Here is a 24332-nt window from a genome sequence, read left to right on the forward strand (position 1 = left end):
GGGGGGGGGGGTGCACACAAAGTACGTGATTCACCTGTGTCAACAGGGTACTGTGAAGCAGTACTGTGGACCATGAGCATTCGCCAGCCAAAATACTCTTTAAAGGGGCAAAGTGACGAGACTAGCCTTGCCATTTGCAATTTGGCTCTTTGTGGCTTAGTCTGCTTTTTTGTTTTCCTTTAATTTTATTATTTGTAAACAGTATAATTTTATCATAGTTTCCCTTTCCCAATTCCTCCCAGATTCACTCCTCCTCCCACTAACTTTATGTTCTTTCTCTCTCTCTCAATAGAAAAAAAAAATCAAGAAAAATATCCCAAGCTGGAAATACAAACAAACAAAAGATCCAATAAGAAAAAATAAGCAAATAAAAAAGCACACATACACACACAAACAAGAGTCCTCTGTTGACCACAGTCCTGAACATGGGCCCTGCCCTGGAGTGGTGGTCCCCAGCAACACTCCGTTGGAGAAAACGGATTCCCCCTTCCCAGGAGGCGCCAGTTGCAAATAGCTTCTTGGTTAGCGTGAGCTTTGTGTCCACTTCAGTTCTCAGTGCTGGGGTCTTGTCTTTTAATGACCTGGTCAGGTCTGGAGCATTTCTTACCTATCTAAGGAAACATCTAGCCTTACAGTGTGGGTGACTTTAGTGACCAGTTTTTAGAATAACTTGCCAATACTAAGCAATATCTCATTGAAAACTACATATATACAAATAAAAGCACCAGAAGTGGGTCCCTCTCCCCCTCCACACTGCTCACTGTCTGCTTGTGTGACCAGTGTCACGTTCTCTTGCAAGTGCCATCTTGTTCTCCCTCCCACTGCCAGGGGTCCTTGCTGTGAGGAAGCAGCCAGAGAGGGGATCTCACACCCTCTCCTGACCTCACCGGACATGTGAAGTGCACTTACAAACATCAGGCAAACATCATACACAGAAAGCAGCAACAACTCAATCTTGTTGTTTTTTTTTTAATGACAACACAAGATCACTTTTAAAAGCTTTAATTAAAAAAAAAGTTAATTCAGCAAAAAGCACAGTCCTAACAAAAATACTGTATGCAAAACATCAGCAGAATCTCTGAAGAGCTGAGGAGGGTCCCTGGCACAGCACTAGCCCTCCACGCGTGCAAAATCAGATGTTACAGCGTTACAGGCACATAACGTTTTGTGGCTCAGTTCACTCCTCACTCCCTCTGCCCTTTAAACAAAGAGGCCAGCACAGGAGGAAGTGATAAGGAGTCTGCAGTGGGTACTGAGTTTGAGGCCCGGTCCAAGGGCAGAGAGCTCCGAGCTCTGGGCCCTCCCTGCCTTAAAAGGCATAGGAATTCTTGTGGAGAAACTGAGCTGGTGATAGAAGCGCTGCAGCCAGGAATATCAAGGTCACCGTGTCACAAGCTAGTCACGAGTACTCTGGGTCCCTCTCCAAACCTTCCCGCAGTCTGGGCAACAGGAATCTGTCTGGAACAGAGCTTGGCTCACACAGGGGCCAAGGATGCAGCAGCCACAGGCTGGGTTCCAGGGGCTCATGAACTCTCAAGACAGCAGGAAAAGTGTGCGTGGACATCTGGGGATGGGGAGGAGTCCAGCATTCAAAGGACTCTTATTTAAGGACCCAAATAATTATTCAGAGGTTCATCCATGTCAGGGTTCAGATGCAGATCTCTCTCTCCCTCTCTTTCTCTCTCTCTCACACACAGAGGAACCCCTGCTTTATGGTGAGAGCTCCAATCAGATGGAGCCAGTGACAGGAGGACAGTCAGTGCTGGGGGGGGGGGCTGCTTTTCACTAGCTTATGTTATGTCTTTAAGTCTTTATTTTATTTATTATTGTTTTATATGTGTGTGTGATGTGGAGGTCAGAGACAACTCTGCAATCTGTCCCCTCCTTCCTCCACGGGTTCTGGGGATCAAATTCCGGTTGCCTGTGTGCTAAGCCATCTTGCCAGCTCTATGTTCACTTTCCCAAACTCTCATCTCATTGAAGTGTTCCATACTCCCCAGGAGCGCCAGGAAGTGAGCTTTCAAGGGGTCACGGTACAAAGGGTCCTCATGTCTCAGGTGCTAGGGGGAGAGGCTGGCACCCAGCATGTCAGGGCAGCAGGCCTTTGCTGCTGTGAACTGCAGCTCTGGTGCCCCTCTATATGCACTCCCACAGTTCCTTCTGCTTGGAGAGATGGGAGGGGCAGCAGATATCACGTTATCCGGCTAGAGTGCTTTATCAAAGTTTCCCAAGCAGGTGGCCATTGTCCTGTGTTCTCAAGGCTGGAATGGAGGCTCGGGAGGGCCCCAATGTCCTTGGAAACTCACAGGGACAATTGCTCCTTTTTTCTGTCCAGAGCCCAGGGGCCATCTGTTCCCGGCACTCCTTGGCTTTTATCCTCATTGCCCCAGTCTGTCCTGACATCCCGTGGTGGTCTTCAGGTGTCCCTCATAATCCTACTAGCATAGGGCCCAGTTCAACTATTCACTGAAATGTGATGGTGGGTAAAGATCTTATAGCCAAACAAGAGAACACCCACTAGCGCTGGGGGTTAGAGCCTCATCGTGTCTTCTAGGGACATAATTCTCCCAACAAGTCAAACCTGTCACCTCAAGGACCCTGCCACACCAGTCCCACCCGCCTGGGGTGTGGGGTGGTGAGTGTGATTGGAAAAGGAATGCAGGCAAGGTGTATAATACGGGAGGAGTGGGAGACAGGAGGGCAGAGCAGGGACAGCTGTGAACGGGGCGACAAGGACAGAGGTGCCACTGTGTTTGGATATGGATTCTGTAACTTAGCAGAGACCAAAGTAAGCAGTGGCAGCAGGAACTGTGGGCTGAGAAACTCTTCCCCTTGAACCTGAGAATGCAGGAAGGCGAGGGGCCCGCGTCGCCTGTGCCTCTTGGGAGTGTCCTGCTGTTTCCATCACAGCTGCCTCAGGTGTGCCAGTGTCCTTAAGTGGTCAGGGAGGATGAAGAGCATGCCCATCTTCTGACCAGCACATAGTTGTGTGACATGGCTAATGTTGAGAGACTTTGGGAAACAGCTCGCAATCTCCGAAGCCATGTTGTGTGACACGCTTCTAGATTTAAGAAGACGGGGGGGGGGGGGGCTGCAGGATACGTGGATTGTCTACCATAGAGGGAATATCTAGAAAGCCCCCGTCATTGGTTCACCCCTCAGCCCTTCAGTGAGACTCCTACAATAAAGACTATGGCAGGTGCGTGACTAGGAAGACCAGGTTGTCCCTCATGGGGCTTGTCTATTCTTAACCAGCGCTGCGGCTCATGACAACGGCCTCAGCTCGGGAAGGTGTGTGGCAGGCTGCTCTACGGCCACCTGGTTTTCAATGACGTAGCAAGCCCTGCAGCTCTCCAGCACTCGGGCCTGGAAGACCGCCTTGCCTTTCGCCTGCCAGGCGTCCGACTCGATGTACACGTTGTACGGGTCATGGGAGTGCTCCAGCTTCTTGGATCGGATGTAGCTCAGCATGATGCCCAGGGTGAAGAAGCCAAAGAAGCCGAGCACCATGAGGATGTAGAGCGCCTCCAGCTTGCTGTCGTCTCGGGGCTGAGACCTTCGATCCAGGCCTAGCCCGTCGCTGCCCTGCTCAGCTGCCTCCTGCCACAGCGTGCTCAGAAAGGGCAGCATAGTTGTGGAGTTAGACTGGCTCATCCTGGGCTTCACGGTTTCCCTGGGGCAGAGAAAAATTCCTGAAAGGAAAATGCAACTTGGAATCAAAAAGAATAGATTGCCTACTGCTCCCCCCACCGCATCCCAGGCACACCATTCTTTTAATATAATTTTACTTATTTTTATGTGCGTTGGTGTTCTGCCTGCATGTGTGTCTGTGCAAGGATGTCAGGTGTGGAGTTTCAGACAGTTGTGAGCTGCCATGTGGGTGCATGGGAATTGAACCCGGGGCCTTTGGAAGAACAGCCAGTGCTCTTGACTGCTGAGCCATCTCCCCAGCCTCATGCACTTCGTTCTTTAGTCTCAGGTGACAGAGGGGAGGGGATAAACATCCCCCCATGATGTGTACCATCAGCTCATTGGCCTCTCTTGGTCCTTACATTGATACCTTGATCCTCTTTAGGCCTTCTCATCATTCCCCACTGGGAAGAGTTTCATCAATGTATCTTTCTTCGTACTGTAGTGTTGTGTGTCGTAATCAACCTGGGGTCATGCATCTCATTGGGTTGTGTTCCTTTCCCCCTCATTCCTGTCTTTTATGGCATTTGTATTTCCTTACATCCAATCCACATGAAACACTCATTTTTCTTTGTCCACTCTCCTCCCTGCACAGGCCCTACAGTGGCCAATCACTCCATAAACAAGGCAGATGGTCTGGCAGAAGAACTCCACGGGTGCAGGCACTGGTTAAAAGCAGCCTTGATGACTTGAGTTCCATCCCTGGCACCTACATTGTGGAAGGAGAGAACTGACTCCTGACATGTGTCCTCTGACCAACACATGTGTGTGTCCTCCCAACATATACATACATATGCACAAACACAAAATAAATAAATAAAAGTAATTTAAAAAAACTTTAAAAGATAAAAATAGCACCTGTAAAGCAGAGGCAGGAGGATTCCTATGAGTTTGGGTCTACAGAATGAGTTCCAGGCCTGTCAGGGCTATACAGTGAGATCCCGTCTCAAAAATAATACATAAATAAACAAACAACAGAGAGATAAATGGCTTGTTCCCATTCGATGGACCATGATGAATTACACTCTCATATAGAACTTCTTGGTGGCTGTGGTGATTAGAGTGGGAATCTCCCCCATAGGTTGGTGGGTTTGAGCACTTGGTTCTGGGTTTGTAGCTGCTGGGGGAAGTTGTAGAATTTTGAGATGCTGAAGGCTTGGTGGAGGACTGCACTTGAGGAGGGCTCTGAGGGCTACAGTCCCACCCACTCCCACGTCCCTCTCTGCTTCCTGTGTGCAGATGAAGATGTGATCTCTCAGCCTCCATCCGGCTGTCTGCTGCTTCTCCTCCCCCACCATCACGGGCTGCCGCTCTGGAACTTTTTCTTCCATAAGTAACTACAGTGTTTTCTGTAACTGCTCAGACTGAGGCAGTCATGGTCAGGGCGCCTGTGGACGGAGTGTGCAATGGTTGGTTGATACAATGTGACTGTGTCCCCTGCAAGTCCACATGTGAACACTTGGTTCTCAGTGGAACCGTGCTGGGCAAGAAGACCACTGGAAAGTGACTTCGTCACAAGGATGCTGCCCCTCACAAGTGATGAATCCACATATAGACGAATGTGTTATTGGGGGAGTGGCTTTATTATCCATGAATCCAATCACAGATATAGTGGGTTATCCTTGGCAAACTTGCTCTGTCTTACTATAGTCTCCTCTGCCATGTTGTGGTGTAGTATGAGGAGTTTACCAGATACAGGGAGCATGACCATACCACACTGTTGGGCATCTTCAGAACCATGACCCAAAGAGAGCTTTATTCCTCATAAATCATGCAGGCATGTTGCTTGGATTTTTGAGAAAATGGGCTAGCAGGGGTCTGTTTCTCCATGGGTGTCTCTCTAGGGGCAGCTGTGTTCACCCCATAACAGACAGCCTGTGGAATGGGTGCTGAGTTTACGCATGCTCTAGTCTGAGGACTTGGTGATTCAGTTTGCTAATCTTCCTTCTCCGATGCCCACCTCCTGTGGATGTCCAGCAGGGCCACGGAGAATGCATCACTCCTGCCACCTCTCCAGTGTTGATGTCTCTTCTGAACACCCAGGCCTGGTCACTGTGAGAAGCCTCTCTGAGTGGCTGTAGAATTCTGTCAGATATTTCATGTGTTCTAAGAACCCTATCTAGCTAACCATCACATCACTGATAAGTGAAACTATGTTCCTTTAGGTGTGTGTGTGTGTGTGTGTGTTGGGGAGGTGTTAAATACCACCTTTTACTTCTCTGTCCTGTTTGGAAACAGAAGCCTAGATATGTTGAAGTCATGCTTTTAGTTCAACTCAAAAATGACCACTAGGAATTTACCAAGCTTCAGATGGTCTAACCTCATCTCCTAAAAGTCTCAAGGCAGCTAAGTAGAATATGCCCTTGAGGTGCCATTGGTGCTTATTCAGCTAAAGACAAAGGCATGTTTGGGACACAGTTTCTGAGTCACCATGAGTCACCAGAGTCACCATGAAAACAGGAGTCTACCATACACCAGGGCAGCTCAGCCTTCCCCAGCTAGCATGGGGACTGTGGCATTGACCAACCATTCCTGGAGCAACCATCAACTGCAGAACTACTTCCTCATAGAACTGGCTCAATTTAAAAATGAACCCTAGTGGCTGAAGAGACGGCTCAGTGATTAAGAGCATTGGGTGCTCTTTCAGAGAACCTGAGTTCAATCCCCAGCACCCACATGGTGGCTCACAACTGTCTGTAACCCAGCTTCAAGTGATTTGACACCTTCATAGAGACATACATGCAGACAAAACACCATACACACAAAATAAAATAAATCATTTAAAAATAATAAATAAAAATGAGTCCAAACCTAGCACCAAGTGAAGATGTTTTGCACTTTCTGAAACCTTGCTCTATGCAACACTGACATGTTAGTGGCTCTCTCTCTCTCTGTCCTCCCCCCTCATACCACCCTCACCCTGGTGATCACACCACCTCCATCGGCATCATAAACATGGCCGTGACCCCAGATCTCCTCTCTCAGCACAAGAGCTGCCGTGCTGGGGCTGCTCAGACTCAGAGCCTCAGCAGCATCCTGTCAGCACCCTGCCTGTGCCTTGGTGAGCTCAACAGCCATGCCACTCACAGCAATAGCAGAGTCAGCCCTACCACGACAGTCCCAAGTGAAAGGCCTTCATTGTCCCTTGTCACCTTCAGAAGGAAATGACCTGTTCAGAGCACAGCTGTGGATGGACTCTAATCTGAAGGTCCCTGCTTCATTCCTCCGTTGTCACTCTCCCCAGACTCCATGCTCCAGTCCTGCTGGCCTTCACTGAACTTTCCACTTGTCCTTATGTCTTTGCACATTCCCAGTTCAGACTCTGGCTCCATAATGGTGCTACTCACACTTGGCCAATGAAACCCCTTCATAGAGCAGCTCACACTTTCAAATTCAGCTCAGCTCAGCTCTTACCTGCCTCCTGAAGCCTTCTTTGGTACATGTGGCTGGGTTAGCACATCCTGATGGATGCCCCTGCCAACTTCATTCCAGTCAAGATCTCTAGGCTCCATCTCTACTCAACTGAGTCTGTGCTTGGTCCACAGCAGCCAGGGAAAAATTAGTGAGCTGCTATCAAATGTTCCTCTGCCTCTCTTGGTTGCATCTTTTCGTCTTTGTAGAACAGGAACACTCAACACTGACATTTTCAAGCTGTGGGATCACTGATCAAGCATGGAAAGTGGCCAGTGCTGGGCTGACATTCAGTGATCCTGAGCATGGATATGGAAGGTTAGCCTTAACTGCCCACTTGAAGGAGGGGAGAGACACTGAGGATATTGTTAGCCACACCTTTTGGTGTGTCTGTGAGGACCATTCCAGAGATGAGTAGTTCATGGAGCTTTGACCTAATCAAGGACTAAATCCGTAAGTGGACTCACAATTTGAAGAGGCTGACAGGAGGTGGCAGGACTGAAGAGAATGAAGCTGAGTTGAAGAACAGAGGTTGTTCTTGCCTCTGAAGGGTGTGTGCTCCCCTTGGCCCTTTCCTGACACTTCTTGCTGGTTCCCGGCTGCAGCAAGGTGAGCAGACCTGCTTTACTGTGTCCTGCTCTGCCTCACCATGGCCCAGAAGCAATGGAGCCCAGCAACCATGGATCAAAACCCCTGCAGGTGTGTGCACCAAAACAAACCCTTCCAGAATTGCTTTCTAAGGCAGGATGATTGCCATGGTGAGGCCTTGGTTAAGCTGCTGCCTCCAAGAATCTGGGACTTTTGGTTTAAGTTTCTTTCCCCGGTGGTTGACACTGTGGCTGTCTTTGTACTTTCTGGAGAGAGCTATCATGAATGAGAAGCGAAGCTCATCCCTTTTATTGCTAGCCTTTTGAGTATGTGCCTGTGAGAGGAGGGAAGGGTCAAAGAGACACCGAGCTACCAATTTCCTCAAGAGCGGTGAGATCTAGCCCCATCCTGAGCATGGGAACAGGCAGGAGTTGTCTGGAAACTCAATAAAACTCAAAGTTCAGTGATTTCTTCCTTAGTGACTGAAACCATGGAGGGAGCCTCAGGCCCCTGCCACAGAGGAGAGTGGGCAGTGAGCTGACAGTATCATTTTATTTCCAAAATGCCAGCTGACAAATTGACTAGCAACCCTGTACCAATTACTATCAAGGAGTTCTCATAGGCCGGTGACTATGTGGGTGATGGCAGGCAACATGGGGGACCCAGATGTTAATCGGTTTAGGATCAATAACTTCACACAGGAAACTAATTTCAGAGTCAGTTCTGTATGTAATTTATACTTGTGGGTTTACTAAAAAGACCTATTACTTAAAACCAGATGGAAACTTCTGTGGCCAGAAGAAACAGACCCAAATATCTGTTTCAAACCCCCCTGGGCCCACACCATCCTCCTCTCCTTCTTAGGGTCATTGTTTAGCTTGCCTGAGAAACACTGGTGAAATGCAGATTGCTGGGCCCCTCCTCCAGGGTTCTGATCTGCTAGGACTTAGGTGGAGCCTGGGAATTGGCCTGACAAGCACCTTCTGAGTTCTGGGAACTCAGGCTCACTAGCTTCAAGCTCTGTGGTGGGGCTAGAGAGATGGCTCAGTGGTTAAGAGCACTATCTATCCTTCCTAAAGGACCTGGGTTCAATTCCCAGCACCTATATGGCAGCTCACAACTGTCTATAACCCAATTTCAAGGGATCTGACACCTTCACACTAATGTACATAAAATAAAGTAAAATTTAAAAAAAAAAAGGAAAGAAAAGAAGCTTTGTGAAGTGCTCAGAAAATAATGACACCTGGGTCCTACCTCTGAGATTTTAATGATGTCTCTCTGGGTTCCTGCCTTGACACTGTGCCTTACAAAACTTCCAGCTATGGTTTGAACTGTGTCCCCACAGCATGCACTGGGAAGAATTCTTGGTTTTTGTTTGGTTTGGTTTTTTGAGGCAGGGTTTCTCTATGTAGCCTTGACTGTCCCGGAACTCACTCTGTACACCAGGCTGACCTCGAACTCAGAGATCTGCCTGCCTCTGCCTCTCAAGTGCTGGGATCACAGCCCAGCTGGAAGGAATTCTCCACAGTGCTTAGAGGTGGGGCCTTTAAGTGGTGATGATGAGAATGAGCTTAAGGGCTGTTAACCGCACCCACCCCACCCCCAGGGCATCGCACATACTAAATACATTACCCAGTGAGCTACACTCTTGGCTGCCAGTGAGCTCCTTATGCATTAAGACTCTGTGGTTTTGTCACAGACAGACCTCTGTCCTCCACTGACACAACTTACAGTGAGGGTGGAGGCATGTGGGCTGTGCAGCAGAGACTTAGAAAACGGCTGAGGAACAGAACGGCAGCAAGTGGAGCCTGTGTGGACCCTGCCTGACCCTTCTGCATTCCTGCTCCACCCCTGTGCTCAGGCTACATCACCCGTCAGGTGTTTTGCTCTGCAGAACACCTGGCAGAGTTAGCACTCTTGGGATATAAAGCATGATTTTGTGGCTGAATTTTCATGCCTCCTTGTTTTCCAGGCCTGCCTTGGTCTCGTATGCTTCTCCAGAAAGTCTCATCTTTACTCGCTCACACTAACTCACCCTGGCACCTTAGATTATGGCTGGCTTTATGCCAGGCCAGAAGAGCAGCCAACCACCTCCCTTTCTAATCACAATGCCTCAGGTTTGTGGCAGTTGTTTCGTACCTTATATTGAATACATTGCCTTGCCTTTGCTAACGCCCTCTGTACCCTATGGAGCCTGCAGGTGACTCGTATTCTGAGACTCCAGGGGAGTTGGTCAATGACCTGTGACAGTCCTGGCAGAAATGCCTCAGGGTCCAGTCTGCATGCCATTAGGGAGCTGATGTGAGATCCTCCCGGTTCACTGCCATTACAGTGTCAAAGCACCCGTAGCCCAGTGGCTTCAAGTGGGTGCGGAGAGTGACTGGCCCAACAGTTTTAACTTACAGAGACCTGGGCCCCACAGCACTGAGATGAGTGGGCCAAGGTTATCTCTCTGAGCAAAACACATGAAATTTAATCTTTTAGCCACAGGCTCCCCTCTTATCAGTACAAAGAAGGGAGTTCCCAGGACTTTGTACTGAGGAGACAGACTCCTTAGACGCAAAGGAACTGGGGAGCCAGCCACTCCTCAGATCCAGTTGGCTTCACATGTGAGGACAGGTTTCTTCCCTAAACTATTGGAAGTCGGCCCCATCCTTAGTTCTCACAGACAGTGCTGCTCTGACAGAGACGAGGCTCTGGATCACCAACACTGGAAAGATAGGCTGCTAAAGTGGCAACAGTTGGAACCAGGGGTGCCTAGCTTCAGACATGACCAAGCTGGGCTCAGCTTGGCATGCACCTTCTCACACTGGCATCGGCTGAGTTTCTTCTACAAGTTTCTGAAAATGTTTGGGTCCGAAGCAGGGGCATGGTCCCCAGTTAGGAATAGGGTGAACATGTTTTTTCCTTGGGAGCTCAGACCCAGAGCTGCAGGCCTGCTGGACATCACTCAGGACATAGGGCTTTGGGAAGCTGAGGAACAGAACTGTAGCAAGTGGAGCCTGTGTGGACCCTGCCTGACCCTTCTGCATTCCTACTCCCACCCCTGTGCTCAGGCTACATCACCTGTCAGCACTGATAACAGTCTGGAAGCTTCTGGAACAGAGGCTTTCCCAACACTGGCAATGCTCTGAGGATTTGATGCTTTGCTTACTTGGCAGGGTTTTCCAGCAGCTTAGGTTTCAGGACAGACAGGGGTGATGGGGTTCATGGCCAGAGCCGGGGTCTAGTCCTGCCTCTCTCAGGTTTGGATGAGCCACAGAGCCCTCCCCTAAACATTGCTTATCTCAATGGAGTGGGATACATTCTTGGTGTGGTGACAGGATTCAGAAGCATTTCCTCGAAAGAGCACTCATTTGTTAATCAAGACAGGGGCAGAGTCGTGTTTGCATTCTGCCGTGTGTATTTTAAGAAGCAGAATGAGAAGCCAAGTCTAGACAGGTCTGATTTGGGCAACTGTGACCTTGGCTGAGCCTAGAATTTACACCAGTTGTCCTTGGAAGCAGCTGTCTATTGATGGTGCCAAATTCTGGAAACATATATGCTGCACGTACCCCTCAGTGAATCCTGACCCTCCAGGCAGCAAGCTGGCTTTGCCCTGGTCTTCCGTCCTTCCCTGGGGGACTGAGGCAGGCAGAGCTCAGCGGGGACCCAGAGTGGAGACCGAGAACCACTGTTCCCAGACTGGTGCCTATGGGCGGCTGCCTCTGAGTCTGATCCTCCTTCCCTGGCTTCCACAGACCCCACAGGTGCCAGACAAGGAGGCTGGGTACAAGGAACGGAAACACAACAGAAATGTTCAGAAGATTCACCGAGGGAGGAGCATTGGATTAAGAACAAATGACAGCTGAAGTCATTTATAAGGAGAGGAGACAGGAACTGGAGCTCAGCAAATTAGGTAAAAGCAAGGAGCCTCAGTTTCCCCCTTTAAAAGCCTGGAATGGTAAGTCCACCCTATGTATTACACGTGCCACAGCATCGTCCACAGTATCAAATAACCCTGCCATGACCTTTCCCTAGCCCTCCTCGAGAGCATGTTCAGGACATCACCGTGTTAACCCACTAAAGGTCCTTCAATGGCTAGACCGAATGGCCATCTGTGAGAACCCCTGCCCTGTCAGCCGATCACGGTGGCAGCCTCTGCCTCCCACAGGTGGAGAAGGGCTTGCTCTGTGAGAGAGAGCTCAGACCGACTCAATACCACTGCAGTGAGAGAGAATAAGTGAGAGCGTGCACTGCATTATGGGAATGGCCTGTGAGGTTACGACATGAAAACCTCTTCCAATGCGTGTTCTCCTGTTAAAATTTGTATTGATTTTTATTTTTGTAGATCTTTTTGTGACACAATTTTGGTTACCTATATTGCACTGTATGGATCTGAAACTCAGCTTATCACGAAGAAGATTCAAGTACCTAATATACTTTGCCCCGACACCTTCATTCTCGGTAATGCTTCCCATATATTCCTTTTCGTTTTCCCCACAGTATTGTATAGTTTTCTTAGTTAGTGTGTGTACTGCGGAACGTTTATCTCTCACACCGAAAGGTAATCTTTTAAAGCAGGAATCGCTCTCGGGCTGTTTTCACTCTGTCCAGAACAGCGGGAACAGAGTCCCAATCTGGTGGGACTGCAATCATCGTTCAGCAGAGGCAGGCATGCATGCATGAATGCATGGATGCCTCCGAGTTCCAGCCAACTCCCAGGAGGGGGACCACACTGGAGGCCATTCACCCCCAGATGACATGTGCAAACCTTTCTGTGGTCCTTCAAGCGCTTATGCCCTTAGGAATCATTCCTAACCCACTATCCAAGAGGGGTGATGTCAGGACTGCTTTCTCGGGCACCTGGGGGGCCTTCCTCATCTGCTGGGAAAACCAAACAGGGCTGGAAGGCAGAAGTTTTGGCCCCGGCCAAGAATGCCTTCAATTCACATGACCCCCCAGAGCTGGAGCCGAACAAATGAAGTCAGCAAATGCCCCATCTCCCTCATCCTACATGGCAGCTCTGTTACTTACCACCATCCTCTGTGGAGGCAGACGTTACCTCACGTGCTGAGGTGAGCTGTCAGTCCACACGGAGATGGCTGAACAGCGCAGGGCGCAGGGTGCCCTCAGGGAACCAAAGGCCCTCCGCTAATCTCCTGTATCTCAGTAAGTGAGGCTAGGGGGTTAGAGATTAGGCACACGCTACAGCTGTTTTCTGCCTTTCCTCTAGAAGTTTCCCGTTCCCTCAGTACCGCAATCATGATCAGATATCAACTGTGTTCTCCATGTCCCATGCCTTTCCCACGGGAAAAAGGCCAAAACCCCAAGAACCTCCCTGATCAAAATAATTAAATAAATAATTAAGCAATAAAAGCAATAGCAGTCTCTTTTTTGGCTCTTGTGCCTCCAGCATTGCTGAACTGGGGTGGGGGATCTCTGCGGCTGAGGACTGGGGTGGTGGGTTTAATTTTCTTTTGTTGCTTTTAGGTATTTTCCAAATTTTCTCCGAGAATTCCAGTGAGCTAATAATAAAGTAAAAATATTTTCCTGTGACTTTCGTGTAAGTGAAACCAGGCAGGGAAGGGATTGGCTAGGGGTTAAACCCATGGCCCCAGCATGTGGAGTACCTGTGAGTTAAAACTTGTCCCTGAGGCAGGAGCCCCTGACTTACCGGAGTCTGGAAGCCGGGGGTGAGGGGGCGAGAGGGGTGGGGGCAGAGGGGAGCCTGGTGTGCATTGGGAGCCCTGGCTGGGGTTGGGAGCTCAGTGGGGCCTATGCAATGCAGCTGGGCGGGTGGAGCCTGACAGAACCCTGGGGTCCAACCTGCTCCTCTCTGCTTATGATCCCCTCCGCTTGTGCGTCAATGGCCCAGGTCCCCAAGGTCATCACACAGCCCACCCAGAACCCCACATCCTTTGTCAGGGAAGGAAGCACTTTGAATCCAGCAGCGGGGCTCAGGGCTGACAGACAGTCTGTAGGAAAATCGAGAGGACAAACCCGGACAACTCTGGACAAACGCTGTTAAAGGGCCCTAAACACAGTCACCTCAGAGATGGCTCGGAACCGCCCCAGATTCCTTTATCTTGACGTCCTGCTGAACCCGTGGCTCCGAAGCTACCTGCCAAGGCTATATCGAGCATCTACTTACCGGGTGCTTGGTCCTGAGCAGAGGGTGCAGAGGTGGCAAGATGGTCGGGGCTCTGCTGTAGGCAGTGAGTTGCTGGAGGCACCCCAGCCCTGGCACCACCTCCACAGTTCTTAGGCAAGTATGAACCGCCTTTCTCTCCCAGCGGGAGCAAGCTCTGAGGTGGCTCAGGTGACTTCCTGGTCAATTTCACAGCGTTGCCCACCAGTTGATAAGTGTGAGCAAGCAGGGGCAGTCCTGGTGAAAGGGCCAGGCTGGGCTAGCAACTGCAGATGAGAGAGCAGAGGCCGGCTTCTGACCTTCAGCTAGAAGACAGCCCCAGGCAGGGGCACTGCCCCATGGTCTTCCGTGTGGGCACTGGGAAGGCTCATGGCAGTCCTGGGTGCAGATGGCTGCCACTGGAGGCTCTGGCGGGGTCTTACCTGCAGCATTCCAGGAACACTGCTGCTAGAAAGGCACGTAGGGGCTGTTCTCATGTGGGTGGCACAACCCACACACTCAGCCACTTTGTAAAACACTAGAATGCCCCCTCCCACTTTGGGCAGGTAATTTCATTCTGAGAAACCTGTTCCAGGAGAGCCTCTGACTTTAGAGAAGTCTTAAGGACAGAAAGGTTCTTCACAGTTTTATTTACAATAATTGAAACCTGGGTGCCTAAAACCATAAAAAATAATTATAGCATATGTGATACAAGGTTCTTCCATATAGTGAAGTATCACATGAAGCCGCTAGCAAAATATTTCCAAGTAGGTTGTGATGTGGTTTTGTTGTTTGTTGAGAAAGAGTCTTACTATGTAGTTCTGGCTATCCTGCAACACCCTATGTAGATAAGACTGGCTTCAAATTCACAGAGAGCCAACTGTGTCTCCCTCTGAAGTGCTGAGATTAAAGTCTTGTAATACCAAACCTCGCTCAACGTCAAGTATCTCTCTGCTATAGAGCTCCATGAAAAACACCGGCTCTGGATTTTACAGAGAACAAAGGGAAGTAAGGAGAAACAACAGCTGAGGTCAGCATTGTCTGCCGCTGACATCAGCCAAGGAGGATCAACAACTCTACATACTCCAGAGAAAACAACATTCACAGCCTTGGTCTGAGAATTCCTGACTCCTTCTCCCCTGTGCTGTGTTCACGTGGTGTCTTTCTGCCCACCTTTCCGAAGCTGGAGTCCAGCAGGTGGGGAAATGGCTGAAGGATGGAGGCGCCATGTTTATCCTACCAAGCATTTTATGTGTGGTCCTTTCAGACACAACCCAGGCCAGGCCAGCTGCCCGGATCACTATCTCCCTCATCGGGGTGTGGGAGGGCGCCTCCCACCTGCTGCTGGGCACTGTGAATGGGAACATGTCCAGAAAGGCAGTGTGCCTGCACACGGCAGTGTTCTCGCCTCTCTTCCGGGTCCTCTCCGCTCCCTACAAAGTGAGTTGTTTATTATTACACAGCTGCGCTTGACAGTCCCCACTTGCCATCGCGAGGCTTGCTCTACCCTCCCCTCACCTTTTCCTCTTCTCCCTTCACTCTTCCATTCTTACCCCTTCTTAGGGATGATGGATATAACCCATCCCCTTCGAGTGACCCTGGTACCAGGACCCCCTTCCTCCTCCAACTTCCTTTGCGGTTCCTTTACTGACAGATATGGCCCCTACTTTAGCAGGTTTAGATTTGCCTTCCATGAGCCCCTACTTCAGTGAGTGTGACATCCCCAAGCCAGCTGCTTCCCATCATCCTCTTTTAGGACTGCCTCAGGTGGAGACATTCTGCTTTCTCCTGGCTCTGCTTGATCCCTGATGCTAAGAGAGTCAGGGCACGTCAGCAGGGCTCACTCTTACGCATACAGGATTTGGCCGTTCCGTATGGCTGCTGTTCAGCTGGTGTCCTCCCCACATCAGGCTGGGGCATGCCCTGTCCTTTAGCTTCCCCATTGTTGTCCTGCTTAGTTAGCTTTGCATTGCCTCATCAAACATCTGAGGCAATCACCTCACAAGAGAAAAAGTTCATTTTGGCCCCTTCGTTTTAAAGGTCTCTCTGTGCTCGGCTGGACCCATCGCTTTGGGCCCATGGTGAGACAGTGTGTCATGGCTGAACAAAAGCAGTACCTCACAGCTAGGAAAGGTCAGAGAAAGAGCTGGAATGGCACTGTCTCTTGCAAAGGCATTCCCCAAATGTCATAAAAGCCTCCTACAAGGTGCTACCTCTCTTTTTTTTTTCCCTCCTCTCTGTCTGTGGCACCAAGTTAAGGATCAAGCCTTTAATGCACAAGCCTTTGGGAGATGTATAAGGCCCAAACCATAAGGCTGTGGGCATGGCTTAGTGGGCAACTGTTTGATCTGTATGCTTGAGGACCCGTGTTTGACCCCAGAATCGAAGTGGGGTTTTGTTTGTTTGTTTGTTTTGTTTTTGTTTTTTAAAAAAGGGGGTGGTGGTGAAGTGCCCTTGTAATCCTGGGCTGGGAGGCAGAGAGAGGCAGGAAGGTTCCTGGGGCCAGGCAACCTACCTCAGCTGATGCGTTCTGGGCCAGCGAGAGACCTGAACTCGGACAAGGCTGCCAGCATGCAGGGAACAGCTGGATGTTGTCCTCTGTCCTCCATATTCCAGCACATGCAGGTGCAGATGTGCTGTGTGCAAACGGACAATGCTCACGCAGACACACAGACGGGCATGCACAAAGGTCAGTGTCAGCATTGCCCATGACCTCTCTATGCCATGGCTTGACTGCCTTCTGGAGCAACTGTCATTTCCCCAAGGATTCTGGGCTTTCCCTGAGGAACACCTCTAAATCACCAAGCTTTCTTTTTCCTAAACACAGAACGCAGCTGAGGCATGCTAACAATGCTAACGCTTCCTCACCAGGATGGAGGCAGGCTTGGGCACGGGGACTCAGGGCCCACTGTGGGTCTCCTGGAAGACGGAAGAGAGCTGGACCATCTGCGTCATCACCTCCCTCAGGATCGTTGTCACCCGGTAGGCATGGCCTGACCCACCTGTTTTCTCTGGTGACAGCTAGGGGTGCTTCAGTCTCTACTGCCCTACCCTTGACTACACTCCCTCATGGATGATTCACATAGATATAGGAGGTATGCCTCAGTTTACCCCTAGAGCTCCTAAGAGACATCCTTCACCAGAGCTGGACTCTTGGCACTCTCCTGATACCTCCCAGGAGGGTGCCCTGGATTAGAAGAGAAACCACCTTCCGGGCTCAGCGGGCCACACTGGTTATAAGCCTCAGTCCCCATCACAACTTTCCTCCTACTGAGCTGCCTGGACAGCAGAAGAGGAGCCCCATTGTCTACACAGTCTGCCCTTCCCTGTGTGGATCCTCCTGAAGAATCCCCCCATTGTCCCCTTGTCTACACAGCCTGCCCTTCCCTGTGTGGACTTCCCCCAGGGATTCTGCCTTCTCTTTTCAGCCACCAAGACTCTCTTCTACATGGAGCCCAGGGCTGGGTCAGCCCCACAGTAGGGGGTCATGGACCAGCTCTGAGCCTGTAGGTCTAGGCCTATTTAATTAATATTCACTTATTATTTAAAATTAAAAACTGAAATATCTAGATTTCTGGCTCTCGAACTCAAGGACTCTGGAGAGGCCCTGTCTGTCTGGTAAGGCAAGCCCCTCTATACAAAATTAGAGGTGCTCACCACAGACGTCCAGCCCACAGTCCTTCCATCAGAGGACCTCAGCAGGCTCAGCCTGCCCTAGCCCGCCTGGTTCTGCAAGTATGGCGTTTGTTACCACATGGTAGGCTACCCCTCCCAGGGCCACTGACTGCAAAACCAGGACACAGCTGGCCGTTCTTTCCTTGATCACACCTGAAAACTCACTTCCTCATTGCTTTGCCTTTGTCCATCTGTTCAGTTGCAAGTGCTTTTAGGCTGGTCACTTTAGAGCAACAGGTACGGACTTTCCCAGGTTCTTGGGAATATGAAAAGAGAAAGAAAAGAAACAAGACACTATGGCGTTCCATCTTCCCACTTCTAACTTACACACGCAACGCCATGGCCTGGCCGCAGCGTCACAGATCTGCAGTGACACTGGAGATCACTGATTTCAGGCAAAGGCTGCCTTTTCCAGTTTTGGTAACCGTAGCATGGACTCTGCGGGACCCTCCTGTGGACGGCAGCCAACAGATGCCGGGCACACTGGCAGCTGCTGGACAGCAAGGTGCCCATGGCAGTCAGCTTTTGGGTGGTTCTGCCCAGGGTTTGATGACACTTTTGCTGATTCAAAAGACCCTTGAACTGCTCGAAGAAGCTGCAGCAAGCTTTGGGCCCGTGGCTGCCCTTGCCCTTGCCAAATCACCATAATCTTCATGAAGTTATAAACAGAACAAGCATCCAGTTAAGGAAGCTTTTGGTCCCTGCCCCGTCAGTCTCTCTCCACCACGGGGCTGATGGGAACGTGGATACATTAACTAAAGGGTGGATTTATTCATGGGTGGGAAAGAACACCAAATCTGCTCACACAGGGTTTGAACAGAAACATTACCTTTATACTTTTCTTGTTAAACTCAGCCGGTCCACTTTCCCCAGGCATGGGTGTAATCCCTAGAGTTGAGCGGTAACATTATGCTGGGGGTTTTCCTTACCTCGGAATATGGAGATGAGGGGTGAGAGTGAGAGTGGCTCCCAGGCTCCCTGCATGTCTATTATTTTGGTCTGTCTCCAGTTCCTGAGAACACAGAAGCCCTATTGTTGAAGTCCTTGAAATGGAAGGACGTTGGCACCCCTGCATTTCACACTGGAAAGTGTGCATGCATGCTGTGTGTGCGTGTGTGCGTGTGTGCGTGTGTGTGTGTGTGTGTGTGTGTGTGTGTATGTAAGTACATGTGCACACGTGTGGGTGTTGAGGCTAGAGGTTGATACTGAGTGAGTCTTTTAGTTCCATTTAACCTTAGTTTATGAAGCAGGCTTTCTTAGTAAGCCTGGATCTCGCCAACTTTGCTGGACTGGCTGGCCAGCAAGCCCCATGCATTCCCCAGTCCGCAGAGCTGCAGCTGCAGGCCTGCCCCTCGGCGTTGTCTTTTTATCTGGCTGCTGGGAATCCAGCCTTGCAGTTACCACCTGAATCTTCTCCCCAGCCCAGTAAGAGTTCTGAACTTTCAGAAATAGGGTTGTCTGCAGTCATCGTCATGCCTTCTGTTGTTTCCGCCCCACCCTGCCCCACATTGGGAGCTTAAGGGTCTAGGTAGATATGGATTGGTGTCCATGTCCCCATGGGCACTAAACGAAGAGAATAAAGAGAATAAAACAGAAGCAGAGATAGGCATGACTCAAAGGAAAGAAAAACATATTCAGGTAAAATTTTTAGAAAAAGCAAATGTCAAAAATCCATAGTATAAAATTCATTAAAAAAAGCGAAAATGATTTTGAAGAAAACCTTGATCTTCCAACTGTGCTTTTAGTTTATTTCATAGTCTGATCTGAGCACAGATGCATTTCCTTATTTTTTTTCCTCAAAAAGAAATCCTCAGTTTGATTCAGTGTTTGCTGATTTCTTGTGTGTGGAGGGGGCAGAGGGCAGAGGGCGATCATGTAGTGCATGGTCATCCACCTGGCAGGGCAGAGCTAGGATGCCGACCCTCTCCTCTCACCAGCGCGCCCTCCCTAGGCCCATAAAGACGTTCTGGCAGCATGATGGTCACTCCTTGCTGGGAACAACTTCCTGCCCTCAGTGCTCCTAGGACTGCTTCTCCCTTTTATTCATGAAGCCCTCCCCAAAGGCCATCCTGATCTGCTTTAGACAGGATTTGAACAGGAGCTCCAGGCTACTCTCTCAGTCTTCTGTGACCCTGCTCCTCCTGACCTTGAGTGGTCTATTTCAAAATACATCATTTCCCATCTTACGGCTATGATGGATCTCAGCTTTACCTGTAAGTTTCCAAAGCACAGATTCTAACAACCCTCTTTGCTTTCAGTCCCCCTGTGACAAAAGAGGAACTTGGTCAGGAGGCATGAGCTTTCTGGGTATTCCTAAAGTATCCGGTTACCTGTCTACCCATGAGTAGGGGTGGGAAGGGGGTGGGTGACAGAGTGTTCTTTCCTGGAACACTGGCAGCCCAGGCTGTATCACCTGGTGGTGTCTGAACACAAAAGAACTTCAGTGAATGTTGCGTTGAGCTGAACTCAATGGAAAGTTGGAGCATGGGTATTGGACTAGAATTGAAAGCAGGAAGAATGAGTGTGAATGGCATTATCTAAATGAAAATCTGTTGTCGTGACAGCAGGTCAGACAGAGTGTCCTCTGACGCTGTCCTTCAGGGAATCACAAAATGCCACAGAATCTAAGAGTTGAATAAACAGACAAGGAAATTGTCTTTAACAAAGGCCATGGCCCCTAACGTGCTGTTTCTCTTGGCAGGAGTGACCCAAGTGAGGTGGATTCTGGAATGGGGTCCCAGGCTCAGCAGCCAGCCAGCCATTCACTGACCTGGGCAGGGGGACTGGAGTTCTGTTCCTCGTTTTGTTCAGGTGTCGCTCAGAGGGTAAGAGCGCCTGTTCTGTTTACTTAGACCCAGTGTTAGACTCCTGGTGAAGGCAAATCACTTCCTGTATAAGAAAGCTGATTATAAATAAGAGGGACAGAAAGAGAGGGTAAGAAAGGGCAATGGAGGATGAACCCTAGCTAAGCACACAGTACACAGGTATGGTTGTGTTGCAGGAAAGCCATTCCTTTGTACAATTAATTTACACAAAGGGAGAAAGGACGGAAGAGAGCCAAAGAAAAGTATCCTAGACAAGGAGGGTCAATGGCTTCAAGCTTTGATCTGTTCTCAGCTCTGAGCACAAAGCCATGACTGGTGACTTGTCACAGATAAATGGCTGGAAAGAGATGTCCCTTTCAACAGAAACAGGAAAGAGACTGCCAGGACACCAGCTCACTGGGCTCTTTGTCTAAACCAGCAAGGAACTTGGCACTTGCCAGGCAAACCCAAGTCATTCATGAGGAAAGCCTACAGGAGTCAAGCATGGCACGTAAAGTCAGGAACTGTGTAGAGGCCTTGAAGAAAGGACAGTGACATCCCACTTCTCAGAACCCAAGGAAGGAGACCCACAGCCCAGAGGAGACCTAAGTCTAGTGATATGATAGAAAATTGTTCCTAGTGTTTCTATGGGGAAGACCACTCAAGTTTCTGTTATAAATTTGGTCCAGGATATAATCCCAGAGTTCGGACAGAAACTATTGCACAATGGTAGTAAAGATAGGACTGACTGGATGTGACAGAGGCAATTGAACAGAGAAGAAAAGGAAATAAAGGCAAAACTCATACACTGTGAGGCTAAATCCTAAAATTCAAAAACATATGATGAGACCTAATAGCGAGGGCACCTAACGAACCTTACCTTAGTTTTCAGAGTGAGTACACACAACTGCATGGGACAGGACCAAGATGGAAAGTCACATGACAACACAACAACTCCTGAAGGCACACCCCAAACTGCTAGACAATATTAGTAGCTGGAACCCAACAGTTCTAAGATAAATAGCACATGCTAATTATGGTAAGTTATTTTGAAAACCGTTAGGTTGTTATGCCATTGTGTGACAAGGAAATCAAAGGCTGTCGTCGACATATTAGCAGTATTGATACAAATATGATGGAGTGATGATTAATTTAACCAACTTGCCTAGGACATGAAATGCCCAGATATTTGACCAAACATTGTTCTGGGGTTGAGGAGTTGGCTCCAAGGACTTCAAGTCTCTAGCATGAGTGTAAGAAGCTGAGGATGGGGGCACATGCCTGTAGCCCCTGAGCTGGGTGGCAGAGACAGGCAGATCCTGGGGGTTCACTGGCTAGCCAATCTGGCAGGAGCTGCATGGGTTCAGAGAGAGAACCTGTCTCAAAAAAAAAAAAAAAAAAAAAAAAAAAGAAGGCACCCAACATCAATCTTCAGCCTCTACCTGTGCACACATGGACCAGCATACCTGGGCACACCGGCACCCAGACACATACGCACAGGCACGCACGCACACACACACACACACACACACACACACACACACACACACACACTTCTGGGTGGGTGCTCTGATGAAGATATCTTGGGATGAGATTAATATTTAAATCTTTGCACTGAATGAAGCAGCTTGCTCTGCCAACTGTGGGTGGCCCCATCTATTCGGTCGACCAACGACGTCACCCTACTGTGTACAAGATGGGAACAGAAGAGGAATAACTCTGCCAGGGACAGATCTGATAAGCACTGTTTCATACAGGTGACTGAGGCCACTGCAAACACTCATAAAACACCAGGACAGTGTGTACACTTGAGATGATGTGAAGAAAATCGCCTGTCCTCTCTGCCGCTTTCCTCTCTGACTATAACCCCGGTCTCATCCCAGGACAAACATCAGACAGGCTCCACTGGTGGGACAGCCAACAAATCACCCGCCCACCCTCCTGAGACACTGTCACATAGCGGGTTCCAGGGCAACATCGGGAGGTATGGTGCAATCCATGAATATAGGAAACAGAAATTGGGTAAATGTTTCAAAAGCAGAGGCAAATCAAATTATGGATTTACTAGTCCTGCGTCATTCCCAATTCATTGTAGTAGGTGAAACAGACAGACACCACATTTTGACAAGAAGAGTTGCTTGTGGGGACATAGGAACCTGTGTATGACCATTGCCACTTTTCTGAAATTCTAATTTTAAAACCTACTGCTAAATGTAAAGCCTTCAAAAACGAAGAAATAGATTGGTCAGCTTGCTGTTACCCCAAAACACAGAGACGAGCCTCTCAACTAAGGAGCAGGGTGAGAGGTGAGCTCTGTCACCCGATTCCTTCTGCCTGGCACCCGACACTGGGAGAGCTGGGGGTGGGGGGCTCCTTTGGGAAAGCAGAACCTGTGGTGATAGGTCGAGGTGGTAAAGAGCTTTTGGGGCTCCATTAGTGCTCTGTTTCTTGACCAGGTGTGATAAAACAGGAGTGTCCTTTATTGAGCCAATACTCACAGTTTTTTATTCTTTCCATAAACTTTAAATAAAGGATACAAGAATGAGCCAGAACCATGTGTAGCCACACAGACAAATCTCACAAAACGATGCTGGACTCAAAGGTAATGTGCCAAATAGAAGATGCTATTAAGAAGGAAATTCATACTTGCTTATGAACTGAATTTATTCCAACCACTCAAACTTGCAGAAACTACATTCATGATAGCAGTTATGTCTGTCAAGAGAGGAATAGAAACAGAAGGAAAAGGGGGGGCTTCTCAATCTAGCTTTGACTTTTTTGAGGTGGGGTGTTGCTAAAATTTCTTTCCTGGGAGAGATGTAAGCAGCAACCACCCTCCTCCACCCCCTAAGGTCTCAATAACAAACAGGTTCTAGTCTACCGAAGCGCACCCTGGGAGACGATGAGCAAGCCAAGCTGAGTAAAAGAGCAGTGGGTAATGGGGTTAGGGAGGAGCATAGGTGACCAGAGCAGCCACACAGGAAGATCTGCACACAGTGGGGACGGTGGCTTCCAAATGGCTGCACAGATGGATCCCACCCCTAAGCCTCCCCCACCTACATCCTGTGGCCCTTCCTCAAAGACCAGGCAGGGTGAGGGAAGAATTACATATGACTTATTGGGAGGGGTGACTAGACATGGTGGTGAGGGTCTCATGACCCTCCTGACCTCCTTTTCTGAGGGGAGATGCAAACAGGCCCAGTGATGGTCTTCCGAGAGCAGGTTGAACAGAGCTCCTGAAGACGGTGGCGCTTGCTTCAGAGGATGGTCCTACACAGCACAAACCCTTGTGTGCCGGGTTGGCCTCAAGCCCACTGTTTATGAGAAGATGACTGTGATCCTCCTGCCTCCATCTCCTGAGTGCCAAGCTAACAGTACTGGGCACACCTGTCTTATTCAGTGCCGGGGCTGGACCCGAAGGCCAGGTGGGAATGCTCAACAAGGCCCAGCCTTACAGTTGCTTACAAATTCTAAGTATGCAGCTGGGGCTTCACCTGACAGGAGAGCATCAGCCTTCCTGTCTAAGGCTCTAGATGTTATCCTCGGAGCTGTAGAAAAAGCTGAAGCTCAGATTGTGAAATGTTGCTATGACCTTTGGGATTCAGTGGCATGGGCAATTATGCTGTATATTTACGATTATGCTTCTTTCTACTTAAAATACATATTCGTAGACATGAACAAGTGCAGATTTAGAGAAAGATAAGGAGTTGGCGTCCTGTGAGAACACGTGGCTGACACTGTGTAGAACAACAGCAGCTGAGGAGAATGCGGAGTCCTCTGCCACCACTTCTCTGTCGCTGAGCGTGACGGACACACCAAGCCTTTGTAAAGGCAGCTTTTCATCAACCGGCTCTCTGCTGAAGTCCTACAACCTTTGCTTTTCACCAGGCCCTGCTTACCCTCCTATCTTCTGGGGAATCTAGCCTCACAGCTCCCTGGGAAAGCAATTACGTTTGCTGACAAGTTTGCCAGATTCCTGGAACAGTCGGGTCCTGGAGGTCAGTGAGACACATACCGGCTGGGCAGAGCTCTTGGAAGATATAGAATGGGTCTTA

The 24332-nt window shown here is 49.4% G+C and overlaps 1 protein-coding gene across 1 annotated transcript; it reads right to left on the minus strand.

The window, feature by feature from the left end:
- Positions 1-1027: 1027 nt before the first annotated feature.
- On the minus strand, positions 1028-13954 carry Kcne1 (potassium voltage-gated channel subfamily E regulatory subunit 1). The gene is made up of 2 exons (XM_021628443.2): positions 13823-13954; positions 1028-3692 (listed from the first exon to the last, which is right to left on the minus strand). Exon 2 carries the CDS (start codon positions 3652-3654, stop codon positions 3265-3267), a length of 390 nt encoding a protein of 129 aa, XP_021484118.1. The 5' UTR covers positions 3655-3692; positions 13823-13954; the 3' UTR covers positions 1028-3264.
- Positions 13955-24332: the final 10378 nt, after the last annotated feature.

The sequence above is a fragment of the Meriones unguiculatus genome, chromosome 17 (assembly GCF_030254825.1).
Source record: "Meriones unguiculatus strain TT.TT164.6M chromosome 17, Bangor_MerUng_6.1, whole genome shotgun sequence".
In the NCBI taxonomy this organism is placed as follows: domain Eukaryota; kingdom Metazoa; phylum Chordata; class Mammalia; order Rodentia; family Muridae; genus Meriones; species Meriones unguiculatus.